At 64.2% G+C, this 15,929-nt stretch overlaps 2 protein-coding genes across 5 annotated transcripts; one reads left to right on the forward strand and one right to left on the reverse strand.

The window, feature by feature from the left end:
- Window positions 1–1,367: 1,367 nt before the first annotated feature.
- AMIGO1 (adhesion molecule with Ig like domain 1) lies at window positions 1,368–4,420 on the forward strand. Its single transcript, XM_063418229.1, has one exon. The coding sequence runs from the start codon at window positions 1,368–1,370 to the stop codon at window positions 2,877–2,879; it is 1,512 nt and encodes a 503-aa protein (XP_063274299.1). The 3' UTR covers window positions 2,880–4,420.
- Window positions 4,421–5,684: 1,264 nt separating this feature from the next.
- On the reverse strand, window positions 5,685–14,602 carry ATXN7L2 (ataxin 7 like 2). 4 transcript variants are annotated; one of them, XM_063418239.1, is made up of 11 exons: window positions 14,457–14,602; window positions 11,519–11,593; window positions 11,290–11,394; window positions 10,917–11,100; window positions 10,571–10,833; window positions 9,201–9,283; window positions 8,890–9,116; window positions 8,152–8,332; window positions 7,863–7,984; window positions 6,332–7,121; window positions 5,685–5,910 (listed from the first exon to the last, which is right to left on the reverse strand). In XM_063418239.1, exons 1-11 carry the CDS (start codon window positions 14,551–14,553, stop codon window positions 5,896–5,898), a joined length of 2,142 nt encoding a protein of 713 aa, XP_063274309.1. In that variant the 5' UTR covers window positions 14,554–14,602; the 3' UTR covers window positions 5,685–5,895. The 4 variants fall into 4 exon arrangements, with proteins under 4 accessions (XP_063274309.1, XP_063274308.1, XP_063274307.1 ...); XM_063418238.1 differs by having other exon boundaries at window positions 8,152–8,311; window positions 11,519–11,677; XM_063418237.1 differs by having other exon boundaries at window positions 11,519–11,677.
- Between the last annotated feature and the right edge of the window lie 1,327 nt (window positions 14,603–15,929).

Below are 15,929 nucleotides of genomic sequence, written 5' to 3' on the forward strand. Positions count from 1 at the left end.
GCAGAGCGGCCGCAGCCAATGGGGACGGGCCGTGCGCGCCGCGCCTGCCCCAGACCCCGTCCCGGGGCGGATCGGGGCGGTTCGGCCGCGCTCGGGCCGGGTCGGAACCGTTCGGCTGCGTTCGGGCCCGGCTCGGCTCTGTTCGGCTCAGCTCGGGAAGGTTCGGCTACGTTCGGGCCGACCTCGGCTCTGCTCGGCTCAGCTCGGGGAGGATCGGGAAGGTTCGGCCCGGCCCGGTTCGACCCGATTTGGTTCGGCGCGGCCCGCTCGACTTCTTTCGGCCTCGCTCGGCTCAGCTCGTCTCGGTTCGGCCTCTCTCGGCTCGGTTCGGCTCCGCTGGGATTCCCTCGGTTCGGCTGCGCTTGACTCTGTTCGGTTCGGTTCGTCTGGGCCCGGCCCTGCCCGGTCGCCGCCGCACCGGGCCCGGTAACGCTCCGACCCCATCCCGGGTCCAGGCCCGAGCTCAGCCCCGGTAACGCCCCGGGAGGAAGGGGGGAGGGAGGGAGCGAGCATCCTCCGCCGCTCCGTCCGCAGCACGGCCGGGACCGGGGGGCGGGGGATCCTGGCCGGGGGGAGCAGGCAGGAGCCCCGGGCCAGACGTGCCCCGGGCGGGCCGTGACAGCGGGGCCGTGACGGTGGAGACAGAGCCACTCCGCACCGTGACCTGGGTGGGCAGTGACCCACGGACACCCTGTGACACCGGGGGACCGAACCCCCCCAAGGCGTGACACTGAGCACCGGGGCACAAAGCCATTCCATGTCGTGACACCGGGGGACCACAGCTACCCCAGGTAGTGACACTGGGTGCACACCACGGCACTTGGTGACAGCTCCCCTCAAGGCTGTGACACCAAGCACCATGACACCAGGTGAGCAGCCAGACCCATGTGCTGTGACACTGGGTGAGCCCTGACCTAGAGCATGCCGTGACACCGTGTGGCTGAAGCCATCCTGGACTGCTGACTTTGTGTGAGCCCTGAGCCTGGCACAGGCTGGGACACTGGGTGACCAAACCACCCTGTGCCATGACTCTTGGGTGAGCCTGGTACATGCTGTGACACTGGCGGACCAAAGCCACCCTGGACTGTGACAACAAGTGATCAACCAATCTGCCACTGGCTGACTGAAGCCACCTCGGACTGTGATACCAAGTGACCAAGGCACTTTGCACCATGACATCTGATGAACTCTCAGCCTGGCGCTAGCCGTGACACCGTGTGACTGAAGCCACCCTGGGCTGTAGCCCTGGGTGAGCCCTGCACCTGCTGTGACACTGTGTGACTGAAGCCACCCTGTGTTGTGACACTGGGTGACCAAGCCACCCCACATGATGACACCATGTGACTGAAGCCTCCCTGCCGCTCTCCATGCTGCGCGTCCCCATCATGCCGCCATCCTGTCCCCCGTGTGTGGCCATGCGTGTGCCTATGGGGCCGCTGTCCCTGCTGCTGGCGCTGTCCCTGCTGTCCCCCCCGTGGGGGTCTGCGGCAGGGAGCTGCCCCCCGCGCTGCGTCTGCGCCTCCAACCTGCTGAGCTGCTCGCAGGCCAACCTGAGCGTGGTGCCGACGCCGCTGCCGCGCTTCACCGCCGTGCTGGACCTGAGCCACAACAACGTGACACGGCTGCGCGCCGACTGGGCGCCGGCGCGGCTGCCGCACCTGCACGCGCTGCTGCTGAGCCACAACGGGCTGGCCTTCGTGTCCACCGAGGCCTTCACCCACGTGCCGCGCCTGCGCCACCTCGACCTGTCCTCCAACCGCCTGCGGACGCTGGATGAGAACCTGTTCAGCGACCTGGGCGAGCTGGAGGTGCTGCTGCTGTACAACAACGAGATCGCCACGGTGGATCGCACGGCCTTCGAGAACCTGGGCCGGCTGCGCAAGCTCTACCTGGGGCAGAACCGCATCGCCCGCTTCCCGCTGGAGCTGCTGCGGGAGGGCACCCGGCTGCCGCAGCTGGCGCTGCTGGACCTGTCGGCCAACCGGCTGCGGGCCGTGCCCGCGGGGGAGCTGCAGGCGCTGCCTGCCTGGCTGCGCGACCGCCTCTACCTGCACAACAACCCCCTCAACTGCGACTGCCTGCTCTTCCAGCTGCTGGACCGCGGCCGCCGCCGCCACCTCAGCGCCGTGGAGGATTTCCAGGATGAGCTGCGCTGTGCCCTGCCCGGAACCGGCACTCAGGTCAAGATCCTGGACCTGGCGGGCAAGCAGCCTCTCAACTGCAGCAAAGCACGGGAGGCGGTGCTGGAGGCGCACCTCGGGGACACCGTGACGCTGGGCTGTGACAGCCGGTGGCAGGGGGTGCGCAGCCGGCACTGGGTGACGCCGGGCGGGGACAGGGTGCTGGGGGACGGGGGCAATGGCAGTGTGGTCCTGCTGGCTAACGGCAGCCTTGAGCTGCGGGCGCTGCGCCCTGAGGACACCGGCACTTACTCCTGCTGGGTGGCCGGACCCCTCCTCAACGAGACCGTCTACGTGGAGCTGCTGGTGCACAACTTCACCCTGCACGGCCCCCACGACACCCTGAACACGGCCTACACCACGCTGGTGGGCTGCATCCTGAGCGTGGTGCTGGTGCTCATCTACCTGTACCTCACCCCGTGCCGCTGCTGCTGCTGCCGCGGTGCCGAGAAGCCGCCGGCACCACGTGATGACAGCATCAACTCCTCGGTGCTGAGCACCACCCCGAACCACGCCGGGGGTGCCGGGGAGCCCTGCGGGTCCCACATCGCCTCCAGCGCTGGCACGGGGCAGAATGGCAGGTTCAAGGGTGGGGGGACACCCCCGCTGCCCGTCCGGCAGGGTCCCAAGGCGCAGAGGAAGGTGTCGGATCCAGACTCGGTGAGTTCCGTCTTCTCCGACACGCCCATCGTGGTGTGAGGGGACCCTGTGGGGACAGTCCCCAGGGACACGCCATGGCAGCCACTGCAAGCTGTCCCTGGGCAGGAGGAATGGCCAGACCCCCCACAGCTTGAGGGGTCACACTATCACACCCCAGGACTGAGCACTGCTGCTGGCCCCCGCCAAGGTCACTGACACCATGGGACAGTGAGAGACAAAGATGTGACACACAGCTTTGGGACAGTCTCCCACTGTGACCTGTCCCTGGGCAGGAGAGGTGCCTGGACCCCCACCACCATGGCCCCAGCTTTTGGGGATCCCATCATCATCCCCCAGGACTGAGCCTTGTCCCACACCCCCAGTGAAATCACAGAGGGACCGTGAGGGACAAGGGTGTGAGGGGACACACCATGGGGACAGTCCACCGGGACACCCTGTGTTCCTGCTGCTGCTGTGACCTGCTCCCCATGGACAGAAGGGGTGGCTGGACCCCTATGCCATGTCCCCAACTTGGGGGTCAACACCACTGCCCCCCAGGACAGAGCATCACTGCTGGCCCCCACGGTCACTGCGCAACCGCAAGGGACAAGGATGTGAAAGGACACTGCATGGGGCAGTCCCCATGTGGCCTGTCACCGGGCAGGAAGGGTGGCCAGACCCCCACCACCATGTCCCAGCTTTTGGGGGTCCCACCATCACTCCCAGGACTGAGCATCATCCCTGGCCCCTGCTGAGATCGCTGGGGGACTGCGAGGGACAGGGGCGTGAGGGGACACACCATGGGGAGTCCCCAGGGACATCCTGGGTCCCCACTGCCACTGTGAGCTGTCCCCAGGCAGGAGGGGTGGCTGGACCCCCATCACCGTGTCCCCAGCTTTTGGGGGTCCCAGCATCAGCCCTCAGGACTGAGCATCATCCCTGGCCCCTGCCATGGTTGCTGGGGGACTGCAGTGGACAAGAGTGTGGGGAGACACACTGTGGGGACAATCTGCTGCTGTGACCTGTCCCTGGGCAGGAGGGATGATCAGACTCCCACCACCGTGTCCCTCGTTTTTGGGGGTCCCACCATTGCCCCTCAGGACTCAGCATTGCTGCAGGTCACTGCAGGACCACAGGGACAAGTCTCTGTGAGGACAACGTGGCCACCAGCTGCAGGGCATCAGCCCCACCAGGCACTGGAGGACCAAGGGACAGTGACAGTGGCACCCGTGAGCCCCCAGGAATGGCAGCACCACAGGACCCCCCTCCCTGCAGCTCTGGCCCCCCATTCTCCCCAGCCCCTCTTGGCATGTGCATGGCCAAGCATGAGTCCCCCGGGGAGCATGTGCCACCCCCAGGGGGACACCGGGGGGTGTCACCCCCCTGGGGAACCCCCAACACCCTCCTGGCCCCCCCTGCAACCCACAGCTGCAAACAAAGCCCCCTCCCCCACAGGGGGTGGGACCCGCGGGCTCCGGCACCCCACAAAGGTGGTGCCCCCCTCACATCCCCCTGCCAGCCCAGCCTGTGTCTCCCTGCCCCCACCTGGATGCTCCCCCCCTGCACTGGGCAATGCCCATTGATGCCTTGGCCAAAATAAACGTGTTTCCCTTGTGCCTGTGTCACCTTCACCCGGCCTGGGGGACTGGAAGGGGCATCCCCAGGATGGGACCCCTCGCTGGGGTGGGGGTGGGGTGGGTTGGGGACAGGGGGACACTGCTGTGGGACCCCGCGTGGTGAGGGGTAAGGCTGAGTGGGGGGCCCTGCTGCCCTCCCTGGCCCCCATCTGGGGTGCAGGGGGTGAGATAAGGGGCACGGGAGGATGGGGGAGCAGGGGGAGGCACCCCGGTCACCCCAGTCATCCATCCCAGGGTCCCTCTGACCCTGATCCCGGGCTGGGAGGGGGCTTCTGGGCAGCCCCCTGTGGCCACCCCCACTCCAGTGATCCCCCAGCACCCCAATGACCCCACTGACATCCCAGCACCTCAATGACCCCCTGTGGTCCCCAGTACCTCCCCTTTAACCCCCCCAGCACCCTCATAACCCTCCATGGTCCCCAGGACCTCCTCACTGTGCTGAGCCCCCCTCAAGCAATTCACTGATCTCCCCCCACATTCCCCCCCAGGCCCCAAAGACCCTCTGTGGTCCCTGTACCTTCCTAGCACCCCAGTGAACCCCACTCACTCCTATGAGCTCCCAGCTGCCCCCTGAGCACCCCAAAAACCTCCTGTGGTCCCCGGTATGCCCCCATCCACTGACTTCACTGAGCCTCCCCATCACCCCCTGACCTTATTTACCACCCCTCAGCACCGCAGCCAACCCCAGAATCTCAATGACCCCACTGACCAACTCCCAGCCCCCAAAACCCTTATGGGGCCCTGCCCACCCTGCAGCACCCCGAAGACCCCCTACAGTCCCCACTAAGCCCCCCAATGACCCCCTAAGCCTCCCAAAGACCCTTATGAACTCCTGCCCAGCCCCACAGCTCCCCCAGCACGCCAAAGACCCCCTTTGCTCCCCAGTACCCCCCACAGCCCTCCAGTAACCCTCCACAGCCCCCCCCAACAAGCCCCCCAGTACCCCACTGCCCCCTCAACACTCTTTAACCACTCCAGTGAACCCCTCCCAGCTCCCCAGTGACTCCCCCCGTAATTCCCCATGGTCCCCAGTATCTCCCTGCCCTGCTGAGCCCCTCCATCCCCCAAAGACCCCCTGGCCCCCTCCCTCACCCCTCTGCCCCCCAGCCCCCAAACCCGCAGACCCTCTTTCCCCCACCACGCAACTTTTTTTTTTTTTTTTCTCTTTTTTTTACAAAAAAACAAAAACAGCGACAACCGTTTCTTATAAATATCCGCGGCCGACGGGGCCCCGGGAGGTCCGGGTGGGTCCCCAGTGCCGCCCCCCCCGTCCCGGGGCCGGTTTAGCAGCAAGAGAACAGAACTGAGAGTTTTGAGGTATTTTCTGGAAGTTTGGGATTTTCCTTCGCGTTTCCTTGGGATTTTTTTTTTCTCCCTTCATCGGTTTTCTGGCGTTTCCCGGTGGGGAGGACACGGGGGGGCCCCCGGTGACCCCTCTGTTAATGGGCTTTGGACTGCGGGGGGGGAGAGGGGACAATCAGCCCTCGGAGGGAACGCTGGGGACACAGGGCGTGCTGGGGACCCGCGGGGACTCTCCACAGGGCATGGGGAGCCCCACGGTGTCCCCATGGTTGGGGAGGTCCTCACGGTGTCCCCCCACAGGACAGGGTGTCCCCCGGTGCCAGACCGGGATGTCCCCGAGCTTTTCCCCCTCGTGTCCCCCCACAGGACAGGGTGTCCCCCGGTGCCAGACCGGGATGTCCCCGAGCTTTTCCCCCTCTGGACGATGCTGTCCCCCCCAAGGACAGGGCATCTCTCAGGGGGGACCCCAATCCCAGTGCTCCACCCCATCTCCTGCTGGTCCCAGTCACCCTGAGGAGGGGTCCCCCCACTCCACCACCCACCCACGCCCCCGCACCTCCACCCCAGCCCTACCTTCAGGACGCTCCTCTTCTCCTCGAACCCCGGGGGCGTCCCCGGCTTCTTCCTGCGGATGGAGCCCCCCGAGCCGGAGCCGCCGGAGCCGGGAGGGGCCGGGGCGCCGGGCAGGGCGGGCGCGGCTTTGGCCTTGAGGGGTCGGCAATAGGTGGCCGCGTTCTTGCGCTTCTTCACCTCATCCTCGGAGAGCCCCCGGGGGGGCCCCCCCAGCCCGTGCAGCGGCGGCGTTTGGGGGTCCAGGGCGGCGGGGGGGGCGCGGCAGGGCTGGGCTGGGGGCGGCCGTCGCACCCGCGGGGTCCCGTTGAGGATGGCGATGGAGGGCGAAGCCGGGGGGGTGAGTTTCGTCTTGCCGGGGGGTGTCACCCCCTGACTTTTGCCCTTGGCGCTGTCCCCCAGACAGGTCCGTTTGTAAGGGGGGCTGCCGGCCGTGAGGGGGGGCTGCCAGGGCCGCGGCTCCGTGTCCATCCCGCCGGACGCCTCCCGTGCCCGGGGGGATTTGCTGGCCTTGCTGGGGGGCAGCTTGCTGAAGGAGGGCGAGGGGGTGTTGGCGGGGAGGGGGGAGGTGATGGCCTGCGTGCCCCCTCCCCCGCACTCGGGCTGGCTGCAGGCGGCCGCCGCCGGCGGGGACCCCACGGTGTAGGTGAGGCTGGTGGGGACCCGGCAGCCCCCGGCCCCCGAGAGGCTCCGGAGGGGCGGGGAAGGGGTCGCAGGGCCGTAAAGGGGGGCAGCGGGTCTGGGGGGGGCTGCGGGGAGGTGAAGAGGGGGGACGACGGCTGGAGGGATCTTCCTGTGGGAAGGGAGGGGGCGGGTGAGACAGGGACTGCTCCAAAAATCCCAATCACATCCCCCCACTTCAGCGGGGGAGAGGTGAGACGGGACCTCCCATTCCCATCCCTGCAACCCCACCCTGTCTTCCCCAAATCAGGCATGGAAAGGTGAAATGGGAGCCCCCACAAGTCCTCACTCCCAGCCCCGCATCCTCACCTTGTCCTCCCGAGTTTGGATGGGAAGGGGAGAAACAGGACATCCCCTCAAATCCCCATTACACTCCTGCATTGTTCACCCCAACTCAGGTGAGGAGAGGGTGGAAGGCTCCTCATCCCCAAAATCTCTGCTCTCAGTCCTGCATCCCCATCTTGTTCTTCCCAACTGGGGTAAGAAGGGGGTGAAATGGAATCATCCAAATCCTCACTCCCATCTTTGTCCCCCTCAATCCTTCCTGATTCAGACAGGGAGGGTGTCCCAAATCCCCACTCCCATCCTTCCATCCCCACCTTATCCTCATCAGTTTGGATCAGAATGGGGCGAAATGAGACCCCCTCCAGCTTCCCACTTGCATCCCTGCATCCTCACCTCACCCTGCTCAGTTTGAACGGGGAGGGGGTGCAACAAGACCCCCCCCAAATCCCCACTCCCTTCCTTCCCGCAATCCCAACACCATGCTGGGACCCCGGGGAGCACAACCCCTTGCTGTGTCTGGGTGGGTTTGTCCCCTGGTCCCACCCCGGGCACGGCGGGACCCCCTCACCTCCACCTGTGGGCGCTGAGGTGCCGCTCCAGCATGGAGCCCAGCGCGGCGCAGAACCGGTCCAGCCGCCGGTCAAACACGTAACAGCCAGGGGTGACCAGGCGGCTCCCGAAGGTGCAGAACTGGGGGGGCACCACGCCACGGTCACTGCAGCCCCCCCGAGCCCCCACCTCAACCCCCCCGCCTGGCACAGAGCCGGGAGAAGGAAATGTGGATGGGTCGCTGGCAGAGTTGGGGGTCCCCGCCCCACTCTGGCGTCCCCGCCCCACTCTGGGGTCCCCTCACTCACCGCCTGAGGCCGTGGGGGGCGCACGGGGGTCCGGGGGGGCTCCTCGCCCCCCTCCTCCTCGCTCTCCTCGCTGGACACCCGGCTGCCCCCCTTGGGCAGGGGCAGGGGGAAGCTCCCCATGCTCCCCTCCCCGGAGGTGGCCGGAGCTTCCTCAGGGTCACTGTCAGAGGAAAGGCAGGCCCTGCACCAGGGAGGAAGTTTTGGGGTGCTCGATACTGGGGGGGTCACCGTGAGGCAATGCCCTGCCCCAAATCCCCACTCCTAATCCTTACAATGTGTCCCCCAGTTCAGGTGGGGAAAGGTGAGATGGGACGCCCCAAATCCCCGCTTCCATCCACTTCCCCTCCCAGTTGAGGTGCAGAGGGGCTGGGACAGGACCCCATAATTCTGCACTCGCATTCCTGCTGCCCAGCCACACCCTCAGTGCAGGTGGGGAAAGGTGAGATGGGACCCCCCCAAACCCAACTCCCAGCCACATCTTCCCCTAATTCAGGAGGAGAGGGGGTGAGACAGCACTCCCCAAATCCCTGCTCCCATCCACATCCCCCCAAATTCAGCTGGTGAGATGGGACCCCACAAATCCCTGCTCCAAACCCCATCTCCCCCCAGTTCAGGTGTGGAGGGGGTGAGATGGACCCCCCCAAATCCCCACTCCCATTCCTGCCCTTTCAACCCATCCCCCCCAATTCAGGTGGGGAAAGGTGAGAGGAGACCCCCCCAAATCCATGGGGTACTCACCTGGGGGGGTGCAAGCAGTGGGACAGCCTGGCTCGGCAGGGAGGGGTATTGGGGGGCTGCAGCAGTGCGGGGGTGTCCTGCAGGGCAGGGTGCAGTGGGTCCTTCTCAGGGGGGCTCCTGTCTTTCAGGGGGTCCCCTCGGCGGGTGCTGGCCTTGAGCTCAGCCACCAGCACGTCGAAGTCCTTGGCCCGACCCTGCACCTCCCGGCGCTGGTGAACCGAGTGGATCTGTGTGACAGCAGAGAGGGGCTCAGGACCCCCCAAAAACCCCAGGGTGGGATATTGGGGTGTCCCCTCCCCATTTCCCACTACCTTGCAGGTCAGCAGGCGGGTGCAGAGCTTGTTGGTGTCGGGGTTCCGCACCCCACACTGCCGGTTCAGGTCACACTCCTTACCTGGGGGGACACGGAGGCAGCGGGTGCTGGGGAGTGCTGGGGGGGCACCCCAACACCCCCCACTAGGGCTGGGCATGGAGCACCCACTCCTCTGAGCAGCTCTGGGAGGGGGACACAGCCCTGGGAAGTTTTGAGGGGTGGGGGAGGTCACCATGTGCTGCTCCCTCCCCTTTCTGCCCCTCTGCAGGGTGACCCCCCCCCCTTTTTTGCCCCTTCCCTGGGGTGACCCCTCCCATTTTCACCTGGGTCCTGCTAAAGGCATTGCTGTTACCTGAGAGTGTCTGTGGGCACTCCAGCATTGGCTCCTGTATTTTGGAGGCAGGGGGGACAGGTTTGACTCCCATATTTTGGGGAATATGTGTCAAATGCCCATTTTTTGGGGTGACATATGTCCAAACCCCATATTTTGAGGGGGCACACACATTTGACACACATATTTTGGGGTGATACATATTTGACCCCCATATTTGGGGGGTGCATGTGTTATACCCCCATATTTTGGGAGGGACAACACATTTGGCCCCCATATTTTGGGGGGATATGTATCCAGCTTTCATATTTTGAGTGACACATGTCCAACTCCCTTTTTTTGGGGTAACACGTGTCCAACCCCCATGTTTTTGGGGGGACATGTGTTCAACCCCCACATTTTCAGAGGATACGCATTTGACCCCTGTATTTTGGGGGGAACATGTGTTTAGCCCCCAGAGCTGGGGAGACCATGCACTTAACACTCCTATTTTGGGGTGACACATTTGACCCCCATATGTTGGAGAGATACACATCCAAACCCCATATTTTTGGGGGAACATATATTCAATCTCTGTTCTGGGGGACACCTATTCAACCTCTGTATTTGGGGGGGAATGCACATTTGACCCCCATATTTTTGGGGGGGTTACATATCCAATTCTCATGTTTTTGCGGGGGACACAAGTTCAACCCCCATATTGTGGGGGGACACATTTCCCACTTCCATATTTTTACAGGGCACACATGTTTGACCCCCATTTTTGGGGGAACACATGCGAATTTGGGGATCCATCCTCAGCTCCTGCTCTCGCTGTGGCCATTCCTTGGGAGCAGCCAAGTGGGGACCCTAAACCTGCAGGGTGACCAGAACTGAGGGGAGGGCAGGGACCCCCCAAACCCACCAGAGGAGCTGGGGGAGCCACTCCCCTGGTACCTACCCCACTGCTAGACCCGGCTGCCGGAATCCCGGCACCAGGACGTCCCGCTGGGATCATCCCTTCCCCCCCATGGCCGGCAAGGAAAGGGGGGACTCACGCGCCAGCTTCCTGTGGGGCCTGGGGGGCGCTTTGGGGGCCCCCACATCCTTCTCCCCCGGAGCGGGGACGCTCTCCGGCATGGCCGAATCCCCCCCGACCCCGGCCGGCACCGGGGGCTCTTTGGGCACCACGGCAGCCGCGGGTTTCCCCAGGGATTCCTTGGAGTTGGTGGGGACGGCTTTGGGGGGCACCTTGATCCCGTGCCCGTCCGGTTTGGGAATGCTGGGAATCTTCTCCAGGTTCACCACGGGCACAAACAAGCTGCGGAGAGAATTTTGGGGAGGAGGGCGTGGGATCAAAGCGACCCCACGGGAGCGCCGGTGTCGCCCCGTGCCAGCGCTCACCAGAGGTTGTTGTCCTTGTCCGTGTGCTCCGGGAGGGGCTGGGCTCTCCCTCGGGCACCAGGATGCTTCTCCTGCAGGGCTTTGGCCGCTCCGGGGGTCCTCCCAGGCATCGGCTGCCCATTCATGGTGACGTGGCACGCGGTGGCACGGGCGTAGAGCTTGCTGAGTGGGCCGTGCCGGCGTTCTGGGATGGGGTGGGATGGGATGGGATGGGATGGGATGGGCTCACTGTTAGCCCACACCACAGCTTGCACCACTGCAAGCCCCCGCCCTGCCCACAGGCTGCAGCCCCACAGCCAGCCCCGTGGCACTCCCGGGTGCTGTTCCCAGCACCACAGGGTGGAATTGCCATTCCCGGAATTCCCTGGCTCACCACAGTGCTTCTGGAAGGCCTGGGGTTTCACCACCTGGCTGCAGTGGTTGCAGACCACCAGGTAGAACTCGTCGTGCGCGGGGCAGTGCCCGAAGATGTCCATGTCTGTGGGGAGAGCTCAGTGAGCTGGCACAGACCTGGTACTGCTGGAAGCACTGCAGACAACGATCCCAGCTTGATGGCTCACACAGCCCTGAAATGCTGGGTTTCACCCCAGAGAGGATCTCACCTTCCTTAATCAGGGTCATGGTGTCCAGCTTCTTGCTGCCACTCTTCCCATTCTCCTCCAGCTCTGACCCTGATCCTGCCAGAGACAAAATCCTGTCAGTGGCTGGCACAGGGATGGTCCCGGTGCTCCCACACAGGGATGGTCCTGGCATTCCTGCTCCTGGAACAATTAAACCAGACAAAATTAGACCAGAGACACAGATCCATCCCGTGAGTGGTGCTGTCCTGTGGTGTGTCACCATCTCCAGGGTCCCCATCCTGGCAGCCCAGTGCCAGCAGGATTTTCCTGGTGACATCCCAGTATGGGATGTAACACTCCTGGGAAAACCCTGTCCTGGGATGTGGCACCCCTGGGATATATTTGCCCTGGGATGGAACATCCCTGAGGACACCCTGGTGTGGGGATGGAACACCCTTGGGGACAGACCCATCCTCATTGGGATGGAACATCCCTGAGGACACCCGAGTCCTGGCACATGACACCCCTGGGAACATCCAGGATGTGACACCCTTGGGACACCCTGGTTCCCATACTGGTGGCTCCACTGGCTGTGCCTGGCTGGTGTCCTGGGCTCTGTTCTGGGGGCACTGGTGGCCACTGAGCCAGTGGTGATGGTGACCTGGCCAACTGTGCCAAACCAGGTGCCCAGTCCATCCCCAGTCCTATCAGGCCATGCCATAATTGATTCCCAGTTCCATCCAGCTGAGTCATACTGGGTAACCAGTCCTGCCTGCCTGGCCATGCCATATTGGGTGCCCAGTGCCATCTAGCTGTACCACCCAGACCCATTCAGATGTACCAGTCTGGCACAGCCAGTCCCAGTGCTGAGAGCCCACTGGGACACTGCCAAGCTTCCAGTAAGGGGCACCTGGCTCCCAGTGCACCCTGCCCAGTTCCCAGTGCAGGATATCCCAGTGCCCAGCATGTGATGCCCAACGCCCTACCTGGCTTTCCCAGTACCTCCTGCCTGCTCTGGGGTAATGGTGGCTACTAATTCCCAGTCCAGGCTCTCCAGTTACTGCTCTGCTCCCACCAGTGTCCACTGCACCTGGGATATCTGGAATCCACGATGGGGCACCCAATAACTGGCTCCCTGTAAGGATCACAGGGTTCCCAGTGGGCAGACTGGGGTGTCTGTTGCCCAGTTCCTAGTGCAGAGCTCCTGCTGCCCAGTTCCTGAATCCCAGTGTGGCTGCCAGTTCCCAGTGCAAACAGAGTGCCCAGTTCCAGGTGCCCAGTGTCCCCTGCAAGATTCCCAGTGTTTGGTTCCTGGTATGAGCAACTTTTGTAGGATGCCCCATTCCCAGTTCCCAGTGCTGGGTGTACTGTACATCCCAGTACAGGATGTCCTGTCCCCAGTGCCAAATGCCCAGTTTCTGGTACTGGGTGCCACATCTGGCCGTGCAGTGCCAGGTTCCCAGTCCCAGTTCCTGGTGCCAGATGCCCGGTGCTGGATGCCCCATTCCCAGTGCAGGAACTGCCCAATCCCAGTTGCCAGTGCTCAGTGCTGGGTGCCCAGTTCCCAGTACTGGGTGCCAGGTCTGGATGCCAGTGCCAGATTCCAGGTGCCCATACAAGGCGCCCCTTTCCCAATGTCTGGTTCCCAGTGCAGTGTGCCCATTCCCAGTACCAGGTTATCGGTACAGGATGCCTCATTCCCAGTACAAGATTACCAGTGCAGGGTGCCCCATTCCCAATGTCTGGTTCCCCAGTACAGTGTGCCCAGTTCTGAGTACCAGGTTACCAGTGCAGGGTGCCTTATTCCCAGTACCAGCTGCTCAGTACAGAGTGCCCAGTTCCCAGTACCAGGTTCCCAGTGCTCAGTGCTGGGTGCCCAGTTCTCAGTGCCAGGGTGCCAGGTCTGGATGCCAGTGCCAGATTCCAGGTGCCCATACAAGGCGCCCCTTTCCCAGTGTCTGGTTCCCAGTGCAGTGTGCCCATTCCCAGTACCACGTTCCCAGTGCAGTGTGCCCAGTTCCCAGCACCAGTATCTCAGTGCAGGGTGCCAGATCTTGCTGCCCTGTTCCCAGTGTCAGGTGCCCAGTGCAGGGTGCCCCTTTCCCAAAGTCTGGTTCCCAGTGCAGGGTTCCCATTCCCAGTGTCTGGTTCCCAGTGCAGGATGCCCCATTCCCAGTACCAGCATCCCAGTGCAGGGTTCCCATTCCCAGTGTCTGGTTCCCAGTGCAGGATGCCCCATTCCCAGTACCAGGATGCCAGTACAGGGTGCCCCATTCCCAGTACCAGCATCCCAGTGCAGGGTTCCCATTCCCAGTGTCTGGTTCCCAGTGCAGGGTTCCCATTCCCAGTGTCTGGTTCCCAGTGCAGGGTTCCCATTCCCAGTACCAGGATCCCAGTGCAGGGTTCCCATTCCCAGTGTCTGGTTCCCAGTGCCGGGTGCCAGGTCTGGCTGCCCTGTTCCCAGTGCCAGATGCTAGCACAGGATGCTTCACTCCAGGTGCCCAGTTCCCAGTGCCAGGGAACATCCCAGGACGTGCCAGGACAGCCTGCTCCGGGCACCAGAAACTGGGCACCGGGAGCCCTGCCCTGGGCATCCAGACCCTCTGCCGTGCGCCCAGGTCCCGGTACTGGGTGCCGGCTCTCGGTGCCCAGTGCAGGGCTCCCGGTGCCGTTTCCCGCTGCCCGGTGCAGGATGCCGCGTTCCCGGTGCCCCGTTCCCGGAGCAGAACGCGCCGTTCCCGCTGCCCGGTGCAGAACCTGCTGTCGGTTCCCAGCGCCCGGTGGAGGATGCTCCGTTCCCGGTTCCCAGCGCGGGACGCCCCGTTCCCAGCGCCCGGTGCAGGATGCCCTGCTCCCGGTTCCCGCTGCCGGACTCCCCTCTCCCGGTGCCGCTGCCCGCCCGCCGCGCGGCGGCGCTCGGACCGGGGGTCGGCGGGCGCGGCCCCGCTCGCCAAGCCCCCCCCGCCGCCGCCGCCCTCACCGGTGTCGGCGGGCGGCCCGGCCCGCTCCACCCAGGCGCTCCAGCTCTGCCCCGCGAACTCGTCCAGGCCGGGCACCGGCCGCCGCTCCGCCGCCATCGCCGCCGCCGCCGCCGCGGCACCGCCGCCCCCCCGCGCCGCCCCCGCCCCGCGCATGCGCCGCGCGCCCCGCCCGCCCCGCGGCACCACGGGCACGGGAGTCCCGGCGCGACCCCCGCCCGGCGCGACCCCCGCCGGCCCGCACCGGCACCCCGTACCGAGCGGGGGCACCCGCTGGCCCGCACCGGCCCGGGGGTCCCAAGTGATCCCTGTACCGGGCTGGGGTCTCCCGTTATCCCTGTGCGGGGATGGGGCACTCGGTATCCCTGTACCAGGTATGGGGCACTCGGTATCCCTGTACCAGGTATGGGGCACTCGGTATCCCTGTAACAGGCACGGGGCACTCGGTATCCCTGGTTATCCCTGTGCCAGGTACGGGGCACTCGGTATCCCTGTACCAGGTACGGGGCACTCGGTATCCCTGTAACAGGTATGGGGCACTCGGTATCCCTGTACCAGGTACGGGGCACTCGGTATCCCTGTAACAGGTATGGGGCACTCGGTATCCCTGTACCAGGTACGGGGCACTCGGTATCCCTGTACCAGGTACGGGGCACTCGGTATCCCTGTACCAGGTACGGGGCACTCGGTATCCCTGTAACAGGCACGGGGCACTCGGTATCCCTGGTTATCCCTGTACCAGGTATGGGGCACTCGGTATCCCTGTAACAGGCACGGGGCACTCGGTATCCCTGGTTATCCCTGTACCAGGTATGGGGCACTCGGTATCCCTGTAACAGGTACGGGGCACTCGGTATCCCTGTAACAGGTACGGGGCACTCGGTATCCCTGGTTATCCCTGTACCAGGTATGGGGCACTCGGTACCCCTGTAACAGGTATGAGGCACTCGGTATCCCTGTATCAGGTATGAGGCACTCGGTATCCCTGTACCAGGTACGGGGCACTCAGTATCCCTGTAACAGGTATGGGGCACTCGGTATCCCTGTACCAGGTACGGGGCACTCGGTATCCCTGTACCAGGTACGGGGCACTCGGTATCCCTGTTCTCGGCTGGGATTCCCTGTTATCCCCATACCGGACCCAGAACCCCAGTTGTTCCCATAACGGGCTGGGGTCTGGTGTAGTTATTGCTATACTGGGCTGTGAGCCCAGGGTATTGCCATACAAGGCTGAGGTTCCAGGTTATTCCTGTACAGGGCTGGGGATTCCCGTTACGCCTATACCAGCCTGGGATCCCCCATTATCCTTCTGCTGATTCCCTATTATCCCTATTTGCAGCTGGGAGTCCCCGCCATTATTGCCATACCAGGCTGGGGTTCCAGGTGATCCCTACACTGGAGTGGTGTTCCCAATATTATCCCAATACCGGACTGGGGTTCCTGATTATCCTTTTATAGGATAGTCAGACAGGTCT

This window comes from Prinia subflava, chromosome 23 (genome assembly GCF_021018805.1).
Source record: "Prinia subflava isolate CZ2003 ecotype Zambia chromosome 23, Cam_Psub_1.2, whole genome shotgun sequence".
NCBI classification, from domain to species: domain Eukaryota; kingdom Metazoa; phylum Chordata; class Aves; order Passeriformes; family Cisticolidae; genus Prinia; species Prinia subflava.